This window comes from Alosa pseudoharengus, unplaced genomic scaffold, assembly GCF_046254945.1.
Source record: "Alosa pseudoharengus isolate Yale_2024_CS ecotype anadromous, Long Island Sound unplaced genomic scaffold, YU_APseudo_1.1 YU_APseudo_1.1_scf_15, whole genome shotgun sequence".
Lineage (NCBI taxonomy): Eukaryota > Metazoa > Chordata > Actinopteri > Clupeiformes > Clupeidae > Alosa > Alosa pseudoharengus.
In genome coordinates this window covers 8277002-8297053 of record NW_027468620.1, presented here as the reverse complement: position 1 = coordinate 8297053, position 20052 = coordinate 8277002, and the positions used below count along the sequence as shown (strand labels likewise).

The 20052-nt window shown below is 40.6% G+C and overlaps 1 protein-coding gene across 1 annotated transcript in view; it reads right to left on the bottom strand.

The window, feature by feature from the left end:
• Positions 1-507: 507 nt before the first annotated feature.
• tspan15 (tetraspanin 15) overlaps positions 508-20052 on the bottom strand; it is a 37418-nt gene continuing 17873 nt past the window's right edge. Inside the window, exons 4-8 of the mRNA XM_076285410.1 lie at positions 19081-19176; positions 14553-14666; positions 7336-7386; positions 6930-7046; positions 508-1933 (exon numbers count right to left, since the gene is read on the bottom strand). Coding sequence (XP_076141525.1) covers positions 1772-1933; positions 6930-7046; positions 7336-7386; positions 14553-14666; positions 19081-19176 — 540 coding nt within the window. The 3' untranslated portion in view covers positions 508-1771. The remainder of the gene's footprint in view (positions 1934-6929; positions 7047-7335; positions 7387-14552; positions 14667-19080; positions 19177-20052) is intronic.

The following is a 20052-nucleotide window of genomic DNA, read 5'->3' as shown; positions in this document are numbered from 1 at the left end:
ACTAGGTGAGGTGGACTAACAGGACAAAGCCATTAACAGTGTTGTAATGAGAAGCCTCCTCCGTGATGTTCACCATGGCAACTGACTTCTGATCGCTGAGTGCAGGCTAGACAGGGACAGGGAGAGGGGTGTGGTGTGGTGTGTGTATGTGTGTGTGTGTGGGGGGTCTGCACTTACTGCCTGGAAAACACTAATCATTACTTACACATGTCAGAACCAGGAAAGTCATCATAGATCAATAAAAATGCTGTGTAGCCGATTTCACTATATGGACACTTGGACAATCCAAGAGATTCTTAGCCAAAGGAGAGAAGGGATATTGTTGTTTATACTCATGCAAGGTTCAGGAAATAGCACCAGACCTGCAGAGCCTGACTGAAGTCTATGAAAGGGAGTATGTGCTAAAATATCTGTAACTCTAAATGTGGAACATCTGACCTGTGCTGTGTGCAGAGACGCAACATGGAGTGTGATAAGGCACAGAACACGTCTCTGTCATCTCAGAACAAAGAGGCTGAAAGAGTTTTATTATTAAAAGGAATTATTTAAAGGAATTATGAATAAAATAAAAATGTCAAAACAGTACAACCAAAACACTACGGTTGCAATGAATTCCATCAATAACACACGTTGTCATGCCCATAGACATCACTTATCAAAGACATTAGACGGGGATCACACTGGCCAGCGGCAGGTTTCCTGTTGTTCTCTATGGTTCGGCAGCGGAACGGTGGCAGCGCTGGCTTAACGCTAGCGTTGAACAAGCTATGCGTTGAACTTGGTTCAACTTTCAAAGCGCAACGCAGGGGTATTCAATTGTCAGTTTAGGCAAACCGTTTGTGTTACCATAGGAACGAGATAGAACTTATTATGGTCTGAGGGTTGCATTACGCTTGCTGCTGCCGCTGGCCAGTGTGATCCCGACCTTAAAGTTGTAGTGCATGTCTAGTGTGTGCTTTGCTGGTATCTATACTGATGGAGGGCACAGGGCTTAAACCAGTAACCCACTGACATCTTTATCACATGTAGTTTTATTGCTTTGACACTCCCTGATAATGTGTGACCGGTCCCTCCCTAATAAAAAACACTTTTGCATGTGGTGTCACATTAGGCAAATTCATTTTGATAATGTGAATGTTTGAAAATTGCCCCCATATGACATTGATATTTAAAAATGCTGCTTGCTTAGCTAGCTCAATACTGAATGGCTTTTCATCGGTTTTGTCCCTAATGAAATAATAATAAAGACATCTACATATGGGGCTCAGGTGTAAAATATGCCTTAATTATCCTTTAAGAGTCAGTCCCAACATGGTGGGGGTGGGGGTGGGCAATCTGTAGTGTATGTGCACTTGAATATTCTGCATCACAATTCACACATACATGTAAGGATTTCTATCTACATGTACAAATGGGATTTTTTTAAACAATATTTAGAACTCATGCTTAAACCTGAGGAATTTATTCTTAAGCAAAATACACCCAAAACACTTAAAAATGTTAGAAAAAACACAAAAATCTCCATTTGACACACTTCATTGCACAGCATACATTGGCAAGTTTACTTATAGGATAGTTGAGTTCAAAGGCAACTGCTCATTTGGTACTCCTTTTAGGTTAACACGCAACCACATATGAAAACAAATGTATAAAATATATATATCTTCCGATTAGACATGCTCCAGCATCCTTTGACATGCTAAAAAAGACTAAGGTTGTCCACCTGAGCTGCACATAGGCTTGTATGGCAAATGGTCATTGGGCTGAAGCCTCAGTCGATCTCCGGCATGCATTTGCACCATTTTGCCAGCTTGCCTTGCTGCTTTGCCCCGTTGGGGCCCCCGTCCAGCAGTTCCTCACCATAGTTACCATAGTCTGTGATGGCATCCTCCACACGTGTGATGTAGAGCCAGGTGAACAGGACACCTATGAACTGTGTAACAAAGTCAAAGGTTTAATGGTGTTCATCAAATATCAACAACCTTTAGAATAGTTGAAAGGAAAGAACTTGAGACAGCCCCATTCTTTTAAAATTTGAATAGAAAAAAAAAAAAACATGGATCCATAATACCGGTGTATCTGAATGGGGTTTAAGACACACACTGGACACACATTTTGTGAGAGGCATGCATCATATGGGCATATGTGCCAATTTAACAATCTGGATACTACTGTGCTGAGCCTAAGGCAATCATAATGCATGTAGTAGGCTTAATGAATGGGGGAAGGTCAGCTACACGTTTAAATCCCTCAAAACGTATAAATCTGCTCTTTAAGTTCTCACCGGGTGGGCACAAGACGTGTTAAGGACTGACTGATGCCTTCCAGAACCTCCATAGACAGAATGAGTAACCATGTATGGCAAAGAATTCCACAGCAGGCCACATACATACGTACACATACTGTAAGTTCTAAAGCCAGCATGCTATCTGGGGTCAAAAACAACTCATGTGCTGACAGTAAGAAAAGAGAGACATTGTTTCTCTGGTTGCAGAGAGTTTTTTTGTTTCTGCACTCAAACAAGCCTAGGAAACAAAAGCAAAATCAAAATCAACAACAAAAAAATCAAACAAAAATAGAAACATACCACCAGTCAGGGAGAAATAACATGTCAAGTGAGGGTTCAGTCTTGGGGTTGTAACAAGCCATTGAACATGGATCAATTTAGAACTGAGAAAATGTAAACAACTGTTTTAAAGCACTGTAGTCAGGTACTGCTGCCTCCTCAATGTCTATGCAGTGCACTACACCACAAAAGGCTTCCCATTAAACAGGTTCATCAGTTAGTCAGCAAATGGTGGTGGAGTACATTTGTGTTTGCCAAAGGCTTTTACCTGGACTGACTTCTATCTGGACAGCCAGGAGTGAGCCACTGGCTGAACAGCAGGACAACATGCCAAGCACATGGGCTTTCACTGAGCATGAAGACTGTCTATTTGACTGTTAGTGGCACAATCACTATTTTCAAACGGTGGTCTTGACAATCAGCCTATTTAGGCTTAATGAAATATAAACTGAGATGGTTTATTTTATACACAGTTACTTAGAACAACTTGTTGATTTAAATTATTTTGTGAAACATAACAATTACACTCAAAATACAACCCAACAGTCTGTCAGTTGTATCAACATTAACAATAACATTAACAATTAACATTTGTCTTGATGTATGACTTGTTCACATTGTGCTGTAGGCTGAAAGATCCGTCAAAGAAAATGAGACTAATAAATTAATAATTATAGATTTAACAACATTTCATAATGCCTGGGTAAACTCCATGTAGGCTGCCTTCAAAATTCAGTGGCACTTAAAACTACAAAAACACACATTGGTCAAGATTCACAGGATGACTGGCTCTGTCCAAAATCAATAACAGGACTTGGTGGAAACAAATAGCATCACTTGTTCCTGGGCTTAAAAGGTTTTTTCCCCATCCCATCCTATACCCGAAATGCAGGTCCACGGCTGTAGTAAACCTACTGTCTGGGTCTGATAGACGAGAGGCATCATTGAACAGATGAATAGGTCTCAAAGTGCCTCTTTAAGTGACCATCTTTGTCAGTATGAGAGCAAAGCCAAAGTTGAGTAAAGTGTTACCTTATCACATTTCACACTTTTTAATTAGTCCTAATAGCTTATCAGTGTGACTTGGTTTGAAGAAGACACAGAAGTAAAGATGATGGTGTGGTGAAGCAGAGGAAGACGGAGTGGTGGGGCCGACTTGAGGAAGCTAAAACATGGGCGATAGCACTATGCTCGTTGGACTGTGTTTCAGGCTGAAACTTTCCTGGTATTTTTAAAGAGCAGCCAAACAGAAGACATTCAGTGATCTGATTTTGCTCCCTAAGTGATAATTACCCTATAGGCGTCATTTCCCCAATTAGCTGAGTATCAGTATTGAGCTAATGGATACACGCCGCACTGCAAGCTGTTTGGGTAAATTGCTTCTAAATATCTGCATTAATCCACTGAACTTCACAGAAGATCACTCCCCTCTCCCAGATGTTTTGAAATGCAATGTACCGTATGCAGAGCATGCAAGTAAATGGCACTTGTGGGCATTTCTTGGCCCCATTTCTGTCGTCCTTTTTCTGCACCCGATCGGGTCTTCAGACACAGCGACCCGTACGTTTGAACTGTAAAAAATGTCACAATCCAAATGCGGAGCCCCCTTCTGGTCTTACATTCCTCATTCCTCCCATTTCCCACTTGTTTCAATGTGGAGTTGTGTGCTCGTTAATGCAGCAACACTATCTCCCATTTCCCACTTGTTTCAATGTGGAGTTGTGTGCTCGTTAATGCAGCAACACTATCTCCCATTTCCCACTTGTTTCAATGTGGAGTTGTGTGCTCGTTAATGCAACAACACTATCTCCCATTTCCCATTCGTTTCAATGTGGAGTTGGGTGCTCGTTCCAAACACAGTGTCTGGTTGGCCATGACATCCTTTAAGGGCATTGACAGTGGTGGCAGTGCTGATATAATGAGAGTGAGCTAATTTGTGTGAGACTTGAGGGATAAACTTGGAGCTCAGAGGGCTGAGTGCCTGGCTGCCACTCCTCGTGGATTAGTGTTTTCTGTTGAACTCGAGCATGAACAGACTGCTCCGAGGTGGAGTTAATGAATCAGCCTTAACCCTGCTGATAGATACAAATGCACTGAGGGAGGAAGTTAACTTCTGAGGGAGAAAAAAAACATGATGAACTATTTAAGTCACTGCCATTGCCCCTGTTGCACTCACAGCACACACAAAGGAGGGAGTGTAGTAGTTGAATAGGCTACAAACTGAATGTGAAAGGACTATATGTCAGGTGTGCATCTACATAATACCCGAGGCAACTAGCTCCGTCCTGAAATACTCGAGCTGTGCAGTTGGAAATGAGCAGGCTAATGAGGCTCCTATGTGGATTGTTCCCTTCCATTCCAAAGCAGCAATGGAAAGGTCAAAGGGAAGGGGAAGGGGCAATCAAAAAGCATCAATCTGATCTCTGATTAAACACATCACACACACACACACACACACACACACAAACACAGACACAGAGCCTGGGTGACCACCCAGTTTGGCTCAGCAATGTCCACTTTGAGTCCCTTTTCTGGTTTGTTTTGGATGAACTAGAGTGGTGGACACCGAAATTTTGACGATTGGTCCTGTCTCGACTTTTCTGACTCGTTTTGAATCGCCTTTGACTACTCAGTGGCTGCTAGTAACAGGCATACTGTAGGCTACTCAAACATGTCCTAAAACAACCCTTAACGTTGGGTGGTTAGTGGTGTTCGTTGATTATTAAAAGCAAATATATCAGCGCAATGTATGATTTCCAGCCGTCTTATTTGCTATTGTAGAACTATTTATTCAGACACCTCACAACCGCTCAATATTTGAACCTGAAGCATAGACGGTGGCGCAGTATCAACGTGCAATGAGTCTTCCAACAGAAATCAATGGGATTTTACAAAATGCCAAATAAAACACGACAGAAACTGTATTTCGCTACGCTACTTGTTTTGGAACATCAACGAACACCACTAACCACTCGGTGAGTTGCACAGTTTTGAAAACGAACGTTAAGGGTTGTTTTAGGACATGTTTGAGTAGCCTAAAGTAAGCCTGTTGGCAGCCACTCTAAGTAGTCAAAGGCGATTCAAAACGAGTCAGAAAGGTCGAGACAGGACCAATAGTCAAAATGTCGGTGTCCACCACTCTAGTTCATCCAAAATAAACCAGAAAAGGGACTTAAAGTGCTAAATACCGGAATTTTCCTTTAACTAAGTATAAGTATAACTATGTCACTCATCTGCATTTTAGGTGTGGATGATAAGGATAAACAGAGTTTTATGAAGCTTATGTGCGTATGTGGTGCATGTGTGCATGCGTGTGCACTTGTGTGGGTGTAGGTGTGAGTCTGTTGCGTGTGTGTATATATGGTGTGTGTGAGTGTGTGTATGTGGTGCATGTGTGTGTGGGTGTAGGTGTGAGTCTGTTGCGTGTGTGTATATATGGTGTGTGTGAGTGTGTGTATGTGGTGCATGTGTGTGTGTGTGTGTATGTGGTGCATATGTATGCATGCGTGTCTGCGGGTGTGGGTGTAGGTGTGTGAGTGTTGCGTGTGTGTGTATATATGGTGTCTGTGAATGTGTGTATGTGGTGCATGTGTGTGCGTGTGCATGTGTGTGTGTGTTTGTGTGCGTGCGTAATGAAAGCAAATGGGAGAACAAGACTAATGGTGAGAGTGGACCAGAATAGAATGTTCTCAGAAGATAAGAATAGGAGTGAAGCAGAGGGTTAAAAGGAAGCTGTAGGCAACGGAAAATTACAGTGTTATTCCCATCACGTATGATTGGTGGAGAACAAAAATCCATGCTGATCATAATGATAGCTCTTACATTATACTGTACAATGCAATGCTGTCAGATGGTTTTGGACCCTGAGAAACACCCTCTTACTATGTGACACATCACAATGTAGAATAGATTAGCTTGTTCAATCGCTTTCCTTTAATCTACTCTTCACATATTTGTTTTGACAAAATTGACAACATCAGATGATACAGTACATCGTTTGGCCTGGTCGGAGCTGCCCTTTTGCAAGCCATGCAAACGTGTGAAAGAGCACACAGCACTGATACATGGGCTTAGAATCTAGCTATGCTAATGCAGATACAACAGCTGAACTGTTCATCCAACGGCTTCTTAACTAATGCAATAAGCCCCATGACTGTTTGATCAGTATGGGTGGTGGTAGCGTAGTGGCTAAGGAGCTGGGCTAGCATGTACTGTAGTAACCTGAAAAGTTGTGGGTTCAATTCCCGGCTTCCACTGTTGTACCCTTGCAGTATAACACACATTAATGAATAAGATCTATTGTGAATGAGACCCACTGTCTGTCGCTTGCTTCAGCTTACACAGTTCTTTAGGGAAAATTTACCTGTGGTAAGAGAATGCCAAGTAGCAAACCGCCCATGATCTTATAGTTGTCCATGAACCAGAGGAAGACGGCATTTGTGCAGCCTCGAACATGGATCATCTGATCCAATTCATGGCGCTTCGATCATTAAAAAAGAAAAGAGAAAGCATTTTAAATATAAAAACACTTTATATTTCCACCATATCTGTATTCACTCACACATCTGCTATGCTAGATTAATATTTTACAGACAACTTGGAAAACATTACAACCTATAAACATAATCTATTTCATCTTGTGTGTTAGAAATTGTGTAACAGCCACAATGTACACATTAGTTGTGATGCAGCCTTCTCCCATAGGTTGTCAGCACATGTTTCACAATAGTTTTAAATAATGGGTTATGGAGGATGAGATGTGTACTTACATTTTTATTCAACACTCCAGATCCACACAGTGTATTGGCAACTTCATTGGGCTAAGGGAGGGGAAAAAGATAGCAAAACATACTGTATATGAACCGAAATAACACCAAACTAAAGTTGGGGTTTGTGGCATCACTGAAATGACAGCAGAAAACGTATGCAAATAGGGAGAGAACATTTTAAGGAGGTCAGAGGCCAACAGATGCAAACAGATCCTTTCAAAAATGCTCCGCCAGTCAAAAAGGCCATCACTTTAATGTTGACTCCTCGCAACATCTTCAGCAATCAGAAAGGCCACTCTTCAAGAGAGCTCCGCTGCAGTGTAAGTGGATGTTTAAAGACTAATGGTGTCTAGAGTAACACTCCCCATCTCACCCGTTATTTACACAAGTGATAGCACGCATGAAACAAGCAATTACCTTTGGCATTTTTTATTCAAACAGTGAATATTTAAACTGTGACGCCATTAGTTTACTATTAATCCTGCGGTCAATATTATAATAGCCCACTACAGTAGTCTAGTCTAGTCTCAAATACGGGCAACTGTGTCTTCACAGTAAGCATCCAGCTCTGGCAGTTCTCGAGTGAAGTGGGGACAGCAATCAGATGAAGAGCCTGTGAGACTCTGAAATGGTGAGGAGGAGGAGGAGGAGGAGCAGGGGGAAGAGGAGGAGGAAGAGAGGGGGGAACAGGCAGCTCAGAGGAGCGCAACATGACCATCATCATTTATTTAAATAACGGTACCAGACAAAGACCTGTGCGGACCCAACTCCAGAGCCGGCACAGCGTGTGGCTCTTCTAGACCGCACTGCCACACATCAGGAGAGAGAAAAAGAATGCTTCTTAAAGGCCATATTTTTTAGCCCTTAACCATAGGAGTGGGGAGGGGCTTCTTTTTATAACTCCAGTCATAAGGCAATCGGAAAGCAGAACTAGCGCCGTAATGGAGGTGAGTCAGTGAGAACAGCATCAAACACAGTCAGACTCAGTCCAGTAGCCTGCGGTGACTCAGAAAGAATAACAATTAAGTTTGGCACTGAAGGACCAAGAGCTGGGGATATGATACATGACCCTACATGGTCTTTAAATGTCTTTTTCTAAAGTCAATAACAGCAAAACACAGACATAAAACTTTCTTTGACATTACACCTTTTGAGGGGTATTAGTCATCCTCGATCTATAAATTACAGGAACGTCTGTCTGTCTGTCTGTTATTCACATATCTCTCGAACCGTTTGTCCGATTGATTTCAAACTTGGCAGGTGTCTTGCTACAAGTACTTGCACTTGCTACTTGCTAATAAGTTTGACGTTGTTTGGATTAATAGTGCAAAAGCTATTGTTAAATATATCGGTAAAAGAAGCACACATTGTCTTTCTCTGCTCTACTGTAGCCACTCACACAGCACAGCGCAGCACCAGAGACAGAGGGGTTAGCGGAGTTTTGGCAGCACTGAATCACAGGTAAAGATGCAAGATGTTTGGATGATTATCATGTCTGACATCAACAATAAAGACTCCCTGTATGCAGTTTGCTTGCTTTTACAAAAACACGCCAACAAACACGGGTATGCAGTGGCTATTCAAAATGACGAAAAAATTATGTGCAATAAACTGACACTTCAAATAGCCCAGGCTATTTTAGAGTTGAGACTTTGGAGTTTGAGACTAGCCACACAGCTAGACAACGAGTGGCAGACAGAGCGACATGTCTTTTATGCTACCAAAGACTGTTTTTGAGTCACAGCATTGCAAATCTCATAATGATGATGCATCTTTCTACAAAATTGTATTCATTATTGAATGCTTAGCTGGAATGATGTTTTTCCCTATAATCTTATTTTTAAAGCAGGCATACCTGTGGGCATGTAATTGGGCTATGGGTTTTCTACAGGAATGGTATGTTTAAACAGGCACTACACTAGTACTCTAAATGTCAGTTTGAAGGGGCTACAGAAGGTTAAGAATATGTTGCCTCCTCTTCCTGCAATACAAGGTCGTAATTGCCAGCAACAGAGACAACTCGGGCACAGGGACTGTCACACGTTCTGATCAAGAGAAAGTTAGAGAGATATGGAACTGCACAATCTCAGACACCCAGCATAAGTTTCCAAACAACTATAGCCAATTTACTGTAGTCCCTAAAAGAAAATCTCTCCTTCAACTCATCCATAGTTTTTTTTGGTTAAACCTTGTAAGTGCATTTATTTCTGTTAACAGACCACCGTGGAGTCCATTATCCCGCTTATTCCACTGTGGCCACTTGTAGTGTGTTCATTTTCTGTTATAATTTAAACGTTTTAATCGCTAAAACGGTCTTGTTTGTTTTTTAGGGGCCATTTCATTCTTAAAACCTCTTAAGACTGGATTACATTAAATAAAGCCTAACATTTACAGCTGGAGTATATTTTCAGAAAAAAAAACTGTTCCTCCTTAGAGAATAAATGACAGTAAACAAGAGAGTCAATGGAAAGAAAGCAATACCAAACAGAGAGATAAACAGCCTCGCTGCATCAATAGCAAATGGACAGGCGTTTCATTCTGCCTGGAGATTTCATAGGCACGCTCCTGTGGTGGCGCCGTCTTCCTCAGAGTTGAGACTAAGTTTGAACATTTACACTGTGTCAATACACTCCGTGCTCCGCGTTCCCACAGCTCTAGCAGTCGAGTCGTTAATACATTTGTCCCTGAATGGACAAGAACGAAGAACGAAGAAGAGATACAACTATCAGTGGGATGTCCCAAACATCCCCTGTGCATTCAGACTCGCCGGCTTGACAGTGGGGGGGTCCAGATACCGGCTATGGAAGATCTATTCAGACGCCAGCCATCTGCGATTTGTTTGTGTGTGTATGTGTGTTGGGCTGGGGGAAGGGAGGGTGCAATGTGATTCTTTTAAGTAGCTCAGGCATCCTGCCATTATGGTTATGAGTCTATGGTGGCTTGTCAACTGTAAATACCTGCAGTTTCAAGATAAGAGGGAGTCCTGAAGCGCAGATTGAATAATACTTTTCATTTCTGGTAAGGTCCTTGGAGAGATGCACTCTCTCCACAATGACAGATTTCTTTATTGTTCTGTCGGAGTAAACATGAGCATAGAAGCTGGCATCTATTTCATTTAGTGTTCATTTTTACATTGACAAGTGCCATTTGACGTATTTTCTAACTGAATGTCTATTTTCAATTGAAGTTAACATTCCAGGACTTTAAATTACCATGTCCAAAGTTCAAGGAAACTTTTATAAATATTTTTTTTTCTGAGTTTGGGAAAGATAAACTGAAAAGTCACTGTCTAAGATATCTGTCATGCCCTGACAAGACTGGATCAAACAACACTGAAAGTCTCTTCATTGCAAGTAGAAGTTTTGAAAGTTCGGCAGGATATGAGGTCGTTTCAACGGTTCCTGGACAGGGGCCTACTCCAAAGACTATTTAGCCTACTGCAGAAATACCAGAATCATAGTAAAAATGACACCACATCCTACTAATCCTTGCAAAGATGAAGAGACTATCTGTTAAAGACTTTCTAAACCTGGCCTCTAGGTCAGTGAATAGAGACTGACCAGCCAATAGTGTGACACTGTAAAGACACAAAGGGGCTTAGGGCGCTCAGGAGACTTCAGATAATTCCTTGCTCAGGTGCTCTTCTGCCACGAATGAGAATCCAAAAAAGAAAAAAGATTGCAGAGGCACTCTGAGGTTGAAAAAGTATAAAAAAGCCATACATTTAACATGGCAAAAACTGGTTAAAAGCACATGGGCCTACGGTTATGGCCATTTTGGCCTTCATCAGGGCATAGAAACAGGAAGTAGAACAAAGCTTAAAATGGACAGCCATAGGTGTTTAGTGGGTGGAGCCTTCCCATTATGTCACACACCATGTGACTAACAACTAGTACTGTAGGTTATACAAAACACAATTAATTAACAACACACTGACAAAGAGACATATCACTAGAGAGAAAGAGAGAGAGAAAAAAAAATCAATTGAAAAAATAATAAAGACACAAAAATAAATGTACATACTTCATAGAAAGGGGGGAAAGTCACATTCCTCGTTAAGGCCAGGGAAAGAGGTTGCCTTGAGTTTACTAATCCAAAAGGTTTCTCTTTGGAGAGTGTGACACTGTAATTTATTCTCTGGAGAATGCTGTAGAAAGTTTTATTAACATGAATAGGCATTCCCAACGTTAGGAGGTCCTATAAATCTGTATAATGACCATTGCAAAAAAGAATCACCGCTGTCAATGGCAATGGGTTTTGTGCTTCTGATTCACATCTTTCATAATAATTCTGCGAATTTCATTGAAAGTGCAAGGCAGCAAATAATAGGTTGCTAATGTAACATCTGAAACTTTGAAAGTTGTATTTACGTGGTGAAATATTTGTTTATCGGCGGAAGCCACGGCAACAAAACAATTTAAAAAGACATTGTATGAAGTTTCTTTTCTCATTTTGGCAAGTAGCCATATGATATGCGGGATAATGTATTGTCCACTACTCTTAATGAGAAAATAACTCCCTTCAGGACAAAGCAAGACCTGCTTTGTTTGCCCTGTCCGGACTTATTTTCCAATAACGACCGGCAGACAATATATTATCCCTTACACATTTATCTCAATTGGAAATTGTGTGTGATTCACATTCCAATTTTACGTGCAGACAAAAGAAAGCTTTGGTGACTTCATTTACTTTGAGCCTTTATTGGCAGACAAGAGCCAATAAAACTGAAGATATTGTGGAAGTCTGTCTCAAATTGTCGGATTACACACACACACACAGACACAGACGCAGACAGACACAGACACACACACGCACACACACACACACACACACACACACGGCCTACTGATAGTGTTAGATTGCTGGATTCCACTACAATACACAGTACGACAGAAAATATACAGGAAAGGGACATCTGAGGTATCTGCTTCTCATCATCAAGGGAGATTAGATGGCCTCTGTTTTACATACACTGTAATCCATATAAAGCACCTGACAAGATTATGCAGTCAGGGAAGTGTACCTGGGTGTGCTATGCACGCACCTGTACAATGTCCTGCATAATAACTGCCAATTAACTAAGACCATTTTCATTACATTTTGAAGTAAAAAAGCACTAAACAGCAAACATGTCCTCAACAATGACATTTGGGATTCCACTTGATTCACATTTACTGCTCAAAAAAATTAAGGGAACACTTCAATCATACACTGGATCGGTACTCTGACACTGTTTGGTTCTGAGCACAAGTAAAACTTTTGAGGCGAGTGTTTTATTTTGCAAGAACTGTCACATTCTGTGACTGTAGTTTGAGAATCGAGAAAAGGGTGGAAGGTTTCAAGAAATGTGTTTCAACAATTGTGGAAAAATGTAAGTGTTCCCTTCATTTTTTTGAGCAGTATAGTAGACCTAGGAGATGACCTCATTCTGATGCAAGTCTGACTCAATTGCAGACGTGAGCACTTGGCGCCTGTGACTTTCCTGCATCATGTGCGACGTGTGAGCTTTCACTGCACAGCCCACCAGCCTGTGGACGGTGGGCTAGCCTACTACAATCCCATGTAAACAGGGGCTGGCGAAACCAAGACGCACAATGGCTGAAAATAGCTACTGTATGAGAAATCCTCTGTGAGTTAGCACGGCCATCTGCAAGTGTCCTGGATGTGTGGGAGTGTGATGCACAATTTCAGCATGGACTAGGAGGTCCAGTCGAAAAAGTTGTATGTGTATGTGAAGGAAAAGAAATCAATCTGTGTACTAAAAAACATTTATTTACGACCTGACAGATCAAAACCATCTGGATTAAATGCAGGGAATGAGTTGAAGAAACAACCTTAACATCTACTTCTTAAGCCTCTACTTCTGAAAATCTAATTAGCATTTATGACAAGGAATGAAGGAAACAGGCCTGATAAAGGGATTTTTTGAACAGGAACCAATATGACAAGGACATATAAAAACACAAAAAATCCTGTCTTCTCAGTCTGGTAAAAGGAATTTTGAACTGAAATTATAAATATAACATGAGGAATATTTATGCTCAATATTCTAACAGTTACCTTCAGGAGGGTGAGCCTATTCACCTGATTGCTGTCCAGGAACAATACGCCTAAATTATTAAATGATGATAATATAACCTGATGTCTCTCTGTGGAGAGTGTGTGGTAATGTAATCACACGATTCTGTATTAAGCAATAAGATCATGAAAGATACCCCTGACAAAACAGCCAACCCACTAGAATGAATCAGCCAAAGAACCCTATACTTGACAACATTTATATTTTACACAGGCTCGAAGATGCTTTCGCTTCACAAAATAGCCTGTTGTATAATGTAAGTGCTAGTTGCAAGCCCTGTGATGGCTCTGCAGAGCTTCTTGTATACATCTGCCTTTTTTAAATTCACTCAGTATAAGATAAACCCATGAAAGAGGCCACTGGTCATGTGCAGTATGACCTTTTACTGACCATGCTATTAGTAGTCCCAGCAACTCCTGCAATTTCAGTTCCAGCACACCACACTGTGAATGCCATCAATATCATCACACATGCTGGGCTTAGCTACATGCCAGTCTTCCTACAGCATGCACGCACACGCGCGCACACACACACACACGCAGGTCTCTCCTCTATCTGCATCACCTGACACTATCTGATGTAATAACTCCATTCAGCAGCAGCCCTCTGGAGACTTTCCAAAAGAGCAAATGTAATTTTCCCACGGATTCCCACTGATTTTTTTACTTTAATAAACTCCACGGGAGCCTATTGTATATCACAGTAACTTCCGAGACTGGGAAATATCATCGGGAGATTTTGTCATCAAATGTGATTTAGTCAAGCGATAAAACCTTGTAGCAATATTGCCTTGTCTCGACTCGCCAAGACACACATCATAGTGAGCTGGCACCAGTAGTCCACTTACTTCCTAACGGAATTACCCTTGGTGGAATAAAGAAAGAAAGGGGACAGTATTGGAATAAACAAAATATTTACAAATGAATGTCTGAGTAGGCTACTATTTAGAATAATTCGAGAAATGTTCCAGGATCCAGGTCAGGCTTGGACCCGTGGGCATGTAGACCCCCCCCCCCCCCATTTCGAATAATTAATCCCTGTAGATCTCGAATATCTCAGTGCTCCAGAGCTTGTATTAGATGAAGGGCCTTGAAGACTTCATTAGCTGGTGGTTCATTACATGCTGATGCACACTCACCTTCTCCAGGCAGCAGGTGTAAGGCACTCCACACGCCAGGGGCCCAGGGGCGCTGCAGTTGTGGTACATGTTCACCGTCCAGTCCATGTACTCCTCACTCCCACAGCACTTAAACTGGAGAGACGAGTACATCAGTCAAGCATGCAACGCACATCCACAGCACATCACCTCCAAGTGGAGTTTAACACTCTCCAAATGGAACCAGCAGCAACCGTGCTGTAAATGAACTCTCCAGTAAAAAATCCATTTTACACACGTACTGGTTGGCTTAACTGAGCTTGAAGCTAGTTTGCCATGTGACTGGAGTATTGAGAGATGTCTACAAAGTGTGTTCTGAAGTGCACTGAAGCAAGCAAAAAACGAGCGTGGCAACCATCTATGAACCATTCTGAAGTAGTTTTGCAAATGAAGCCAGTCACAACATTTTTCAAGCACAGCTTTCTACAACCGCATGGTAATAATTGGAGCTCCCCTCAGTATATAATCAGAAAGGGTTGAAGCGGAGTAATCAAGGATCTTTAAAAACATATTCTGAAATATAATGTCCAAAGTCTCAAGTGTCATGAAATGGCAAACTGTGATTTGTGAGTAAATAGACATACAGTATTTTAAATCATTCATTAGACTGATTGATTATCACTATTGTATCATAAAACAGATCTCATTTTACATAAAGTAAAACTGGCAATCATTTGTGTATTTATTTCAGACGATGTGTATCTGTGCTACATGTATAAATAAACATTTGTCACTCACTTCACATTAAAAAACAATGCAGTGCAAATGATATGCCAATCCTACCCCCAAAAAATTGAATAACATTGAATATCATTTACAGCTTGAACAACCAATTACTTAAAAGTAGACACCTCTGCTCAATGAGATACGCTAAATGGAAATGGGTGCCTGGATGATACCACTTAAAAACCTTATACGTATGCAAAGCGTCTCTGTTAATGTAAAAAAAGAGACATCTGCCTGAGAAAAGGTGCAACAGGAGGACTAAATGATAACTCATTAATTCAAAGTCCAGATTGGAAAAGGTCTCTCTCTCTCTCTCTCTCACACACACACACACACACACACACACACACACACACACACACACACACACACACACACACACACACAGTTGTGGCACTAACACAGAACGTTCTCTGGCAGTGTATAAAGTACTCTTCTGCTTAATGCTGCTTAAAAGGCACTGATGAGTATGACACACACACACACACACACAGTAGCCTGGTCAACTACCCGGTTTGGCTCAGCAATGTCCATTAACTATGTCACTTATCTGCATTTCAGGATGCTGAGATAAAACAAAGTTGACAAGCTCACAATAAACCTCATTTTGTAGCCTTGAAAGACATATGAGTCAGTAAAACTACTTGGCTGAGCTTTTGCATTGCCCTTATAGGCGTTTTGATGCAGACCATATTCATCAAATTGACCGCTTCAAGGGGAAAGTGTGGAGTGCACCGACACCCCCAGGATTTTAGGGGATTTTTGGACTTCTGATGAATAGGTGGTCAGCGGGTACAAGGGCTGTGTAGTACGTGCGTTAAGTAAACCTCCCTCCTGACGCCTTAAGAGACGTATTAGCGAACACTCATAGTGTCTTCAGTTTCTTTGCTAGCATGTTTCCCTCACAATACGAGGTGCTGCAAGTTGCTGGTTTGAGGCCAGGCAGGGCTGGACATGCGGTCAGTCTAAAGGGCCGTTCACACCAAGAATGATAACTATAACGATAACGTTCACACATAAACTATAACGATAATGACACGAAAAACGATATTGTTGGGGATTACTTTCAGACTGATTTTAAGAACGATAAAAGCCAATCAGAACCCATCACATTTTAGCCATCACATTCATTAACACAAGGAGAGACTTTTTTATCGATGGTCAGTGTGGAGGCTTTTATCGTTGATAACTATCGTTATCGTTATCGTTCTTGGTGTGAATGCCCCTTAACACAACACAGGTTTCACAAGCACTGACCTGGGTTGACTACACACAACATTTCTTAAGCTGTGTTATAAGTGAACATACATATTCTCAGACCACTCATTGAAATTGTACTCTACAACAACAAGAACAACAATAACAACACAAAAATGTTTCCACCCAAAATATGAACTTCTTTCAAAGTACAACAAATTGGTTTGCAATGATTGATCTCCTGCAGATGTGAAGCACAGAGCGTTCTCTGGGGTTTGGAGTGGCTTGGTGCCCACGGATTATAACCACTTCTAAGTGAAAAAAACTGCAGTACAATTATGATCAAAATGATGGGGAATTGTACTCTTCCCTATGAGTGGCAAGAATTCTTATCTGAAAAAAGTGTCATTTTATGGAATGTGAAATGTGGCTCTTACTGTGAAGCTGTTCTGCAAGAGTGGACTGTGTGTTGCAACTTTTCCATTCCAATACTGGTTATCTAGAGTGGGCAGCTGACCCAAGCAGTGCAACAGCTCATTTACAATACTTTTAGTTTTTGACAATTTAATATGCATGTAATCAAATAAGCAGGAACAATTTGCTGTCAGACTAGGAGTCCTCTTTTTAGAACAACATAAATCATTATGGGATGTAAGGTACGCATTTTCGGTAACACTTTCTATGAAGGTTGTATTTATAATGCCCTATGAATGCATTCATAATGTTTTATAAGGTGTCTATAAAGCACTGTAATGCTCATTATTACCATCTATATGTATTCACAAGTCGTCATAACCAACTTCATGATGCATTATAACAGCTAATTATGAATGATAATAATTATAATCTGAATAATTCATTATAAATATGTCAAGATCTGCCTACTCACTTGTCAGTTTTATGATGCATCATAACTACTTTGCTTTGTTAAATGCGTATAGTAATGCATAAAGAGTTTTGACTTCTACTGTAGTCCTATATATCTATAGCTATAAGTATATGTAACAAAGTTATAATAATTTATACATCTCCCTATAGCACACAATTATAAACAGCTATGCAATATCATAAGTGTTATTTGTCAGCTCTAAATAAAGTGACAAGAATATGACCCTATTATCCTACAATGAAATGAGGGCCTGGACAGTAAAGACAAAAGGAATGCATTTAGTTCACTTTATTTTCATTTAAACCAAAGGTCTATTTTGATTCGAACGATCTTTCATAATGACCCAAGATAGATTTCAGTGGCATTGTGAGTTTTATTCCAATAATAACCACCACCACAAAATATAGGATCGTGTCGTGCCACTTTTTCGGCCTGTCTCATTGTGTTTGTGTAATGTGCTCAGAGAATTGATAATCAGTCTGATTATGTGTGTTAGTTTAAATGAAAATAAAGTGAACTAAATGCATTCCTTTTGTCTTTACTGTCCAGGCTCTCATTTCATTGTACCTCATATTTGTTTATAATAACCTTATATCTATTTATAACAACACCTCATTTGCTCTACTTTACCTAAAGCTGACAAATAACACCTATGACATTAACATAGTCATTTATAATATTGTGCATATGGGGTAAAGATGCTAGACTTGGTACTTAGTTCATTGCACCCTTTAATTACTCAGTGAACTTATATCTGTCAATAATAGGGTCATATTCTTGTCACTTAACTTAGAGCTGACAAATAACACTTATGATATTGCATAGCTGTTTATAATTCTGTGCTGTACGGAGATGTATAAATTATTATAACTTTATTACATATACTTATAACTATAGATATAATAGGACTACAGTAGATGTCAAAACTCTTTATGCATCACAATACGCATTTAACAAAGCAAAGTAGTTATGATGCATCATAAAACTGACAAGTGAGTAGGCAGATCTTGACATGTTTATAATGCATTATTCAGATTAAAATTATAATAATTCATAATTAGCTGTCATAATGCATCATGAAGTTGGTTATGACGACTTGTGAATACATATAGATGGTAATAATGAGCATTACAATGCTTTATAGACACCTTATAAAACATTATGAATGCATTCATAGGGCGTTATAAATACAACCTTCATAGAAAGTGTTACCGCATTTTCTGTCTCATGTTGCTGGCATGAAGGATGTGAACTTTGAGAACCCTATAAGTCTGACATTCAGGAAAACTTAAAAGCCAATTCACCAAATTGACAACAAAATAGCTCAAAATGTCACATATACAAGTCTAATCAGAGAGCGCATTCAGTTGGAATGAAATGCATTTAAAGGTCATTAATCATGACACATTTCACTGGTGGCTCAAGGCAGATCATTTATATTCCCATACTGAAAGGCTATCGCTCTGTCACTGCAAAACATTAAACAGTGATTTGCTAATATTATGACTCCCTATCCATTATCTATCAAAAACAAAAACATATCCTAAAAACATACGAGACAGGGGAGAGCTGCAAGGTGTTCTAGCATATAAAAACTGATATGTTATAAAGACTATTGAAGTGATTGAGTATGGTCTGTGTCTTCAAATTGCAGTTGCTTTCTCTACTGTAGACCTTGGATTGGACAAATTCCCTTACCTTTCTCTGAACAAAATCCATGATGTTTTTGAAGTCTAGATCGTCGTAGTAGTTCACCATGCCTTTCCGGATGTTTTTGTTGAGGAGCTCCACTGTCTAGACAGACAAAGGGGACAAAGCAGGACATGAGGGTAGATAACCTCATACAGCATAATTCATTCGTTCATCATTCATTCATTCATTAATCACTCCAGACAACACTGTGCTGTAGAGGGAGGACAGGTGCCTTGGCTCCTGCAAATAACCCTTGGCTCAGTCTGCAACATCAGACAAATAGCTCTCTGCTTTGTGTGACCCATGGCAGCACGCGCACACACACACACACACACACACACACACACACACACACACACACACACTTTAGTTCACTTGCTGTCTCACACATTCCATGGCAAATGGAGATCCCTCACTTGAGTGAACAATCCCCTAAGGCCATGCCTTCCATCTGACCATGGTCATCCAGCCACTCCGCTCAGATGCCGGCCACAAATGAGCCTGAGCAGCTCTTCTCTCATGAATATTTGAGGCGAGTGCTCGATGAGTGGGCTCAGCATGATGGACACAGACACTGAGGAATGACCTCAAAGTATACACAGACTAAGCCTACCAGGGGTCTGATCTCTTAGGATTTTCTAGCGGGCTACGCCTGGTGCCTTGGCAGTGTTAACTGCTAAAGTATTTCCGACTGGAAAAAGGCGCAAAAACATGTGTGCCTCTGACGTTTGAACAAAAGTTACAGAAATATGTTCATTGTGGGAGATTGTAAATGGCAAAATTGTTGAGCACAGAAGAAAATGGCTCCACAAAATTATCCCGACAGATGTTCCGCTGCAATTAACATAATTGTAATAACATCACCTGTTCTCTGTGCTTTTCCTGTGTGTGTCTAGTTTTGTAAGAGGCTGGCTAATGCATTCACAAATCAGAAGCAGTTGTTCCTCTCGACACTTGAGTTACTATTATATTCTGAGA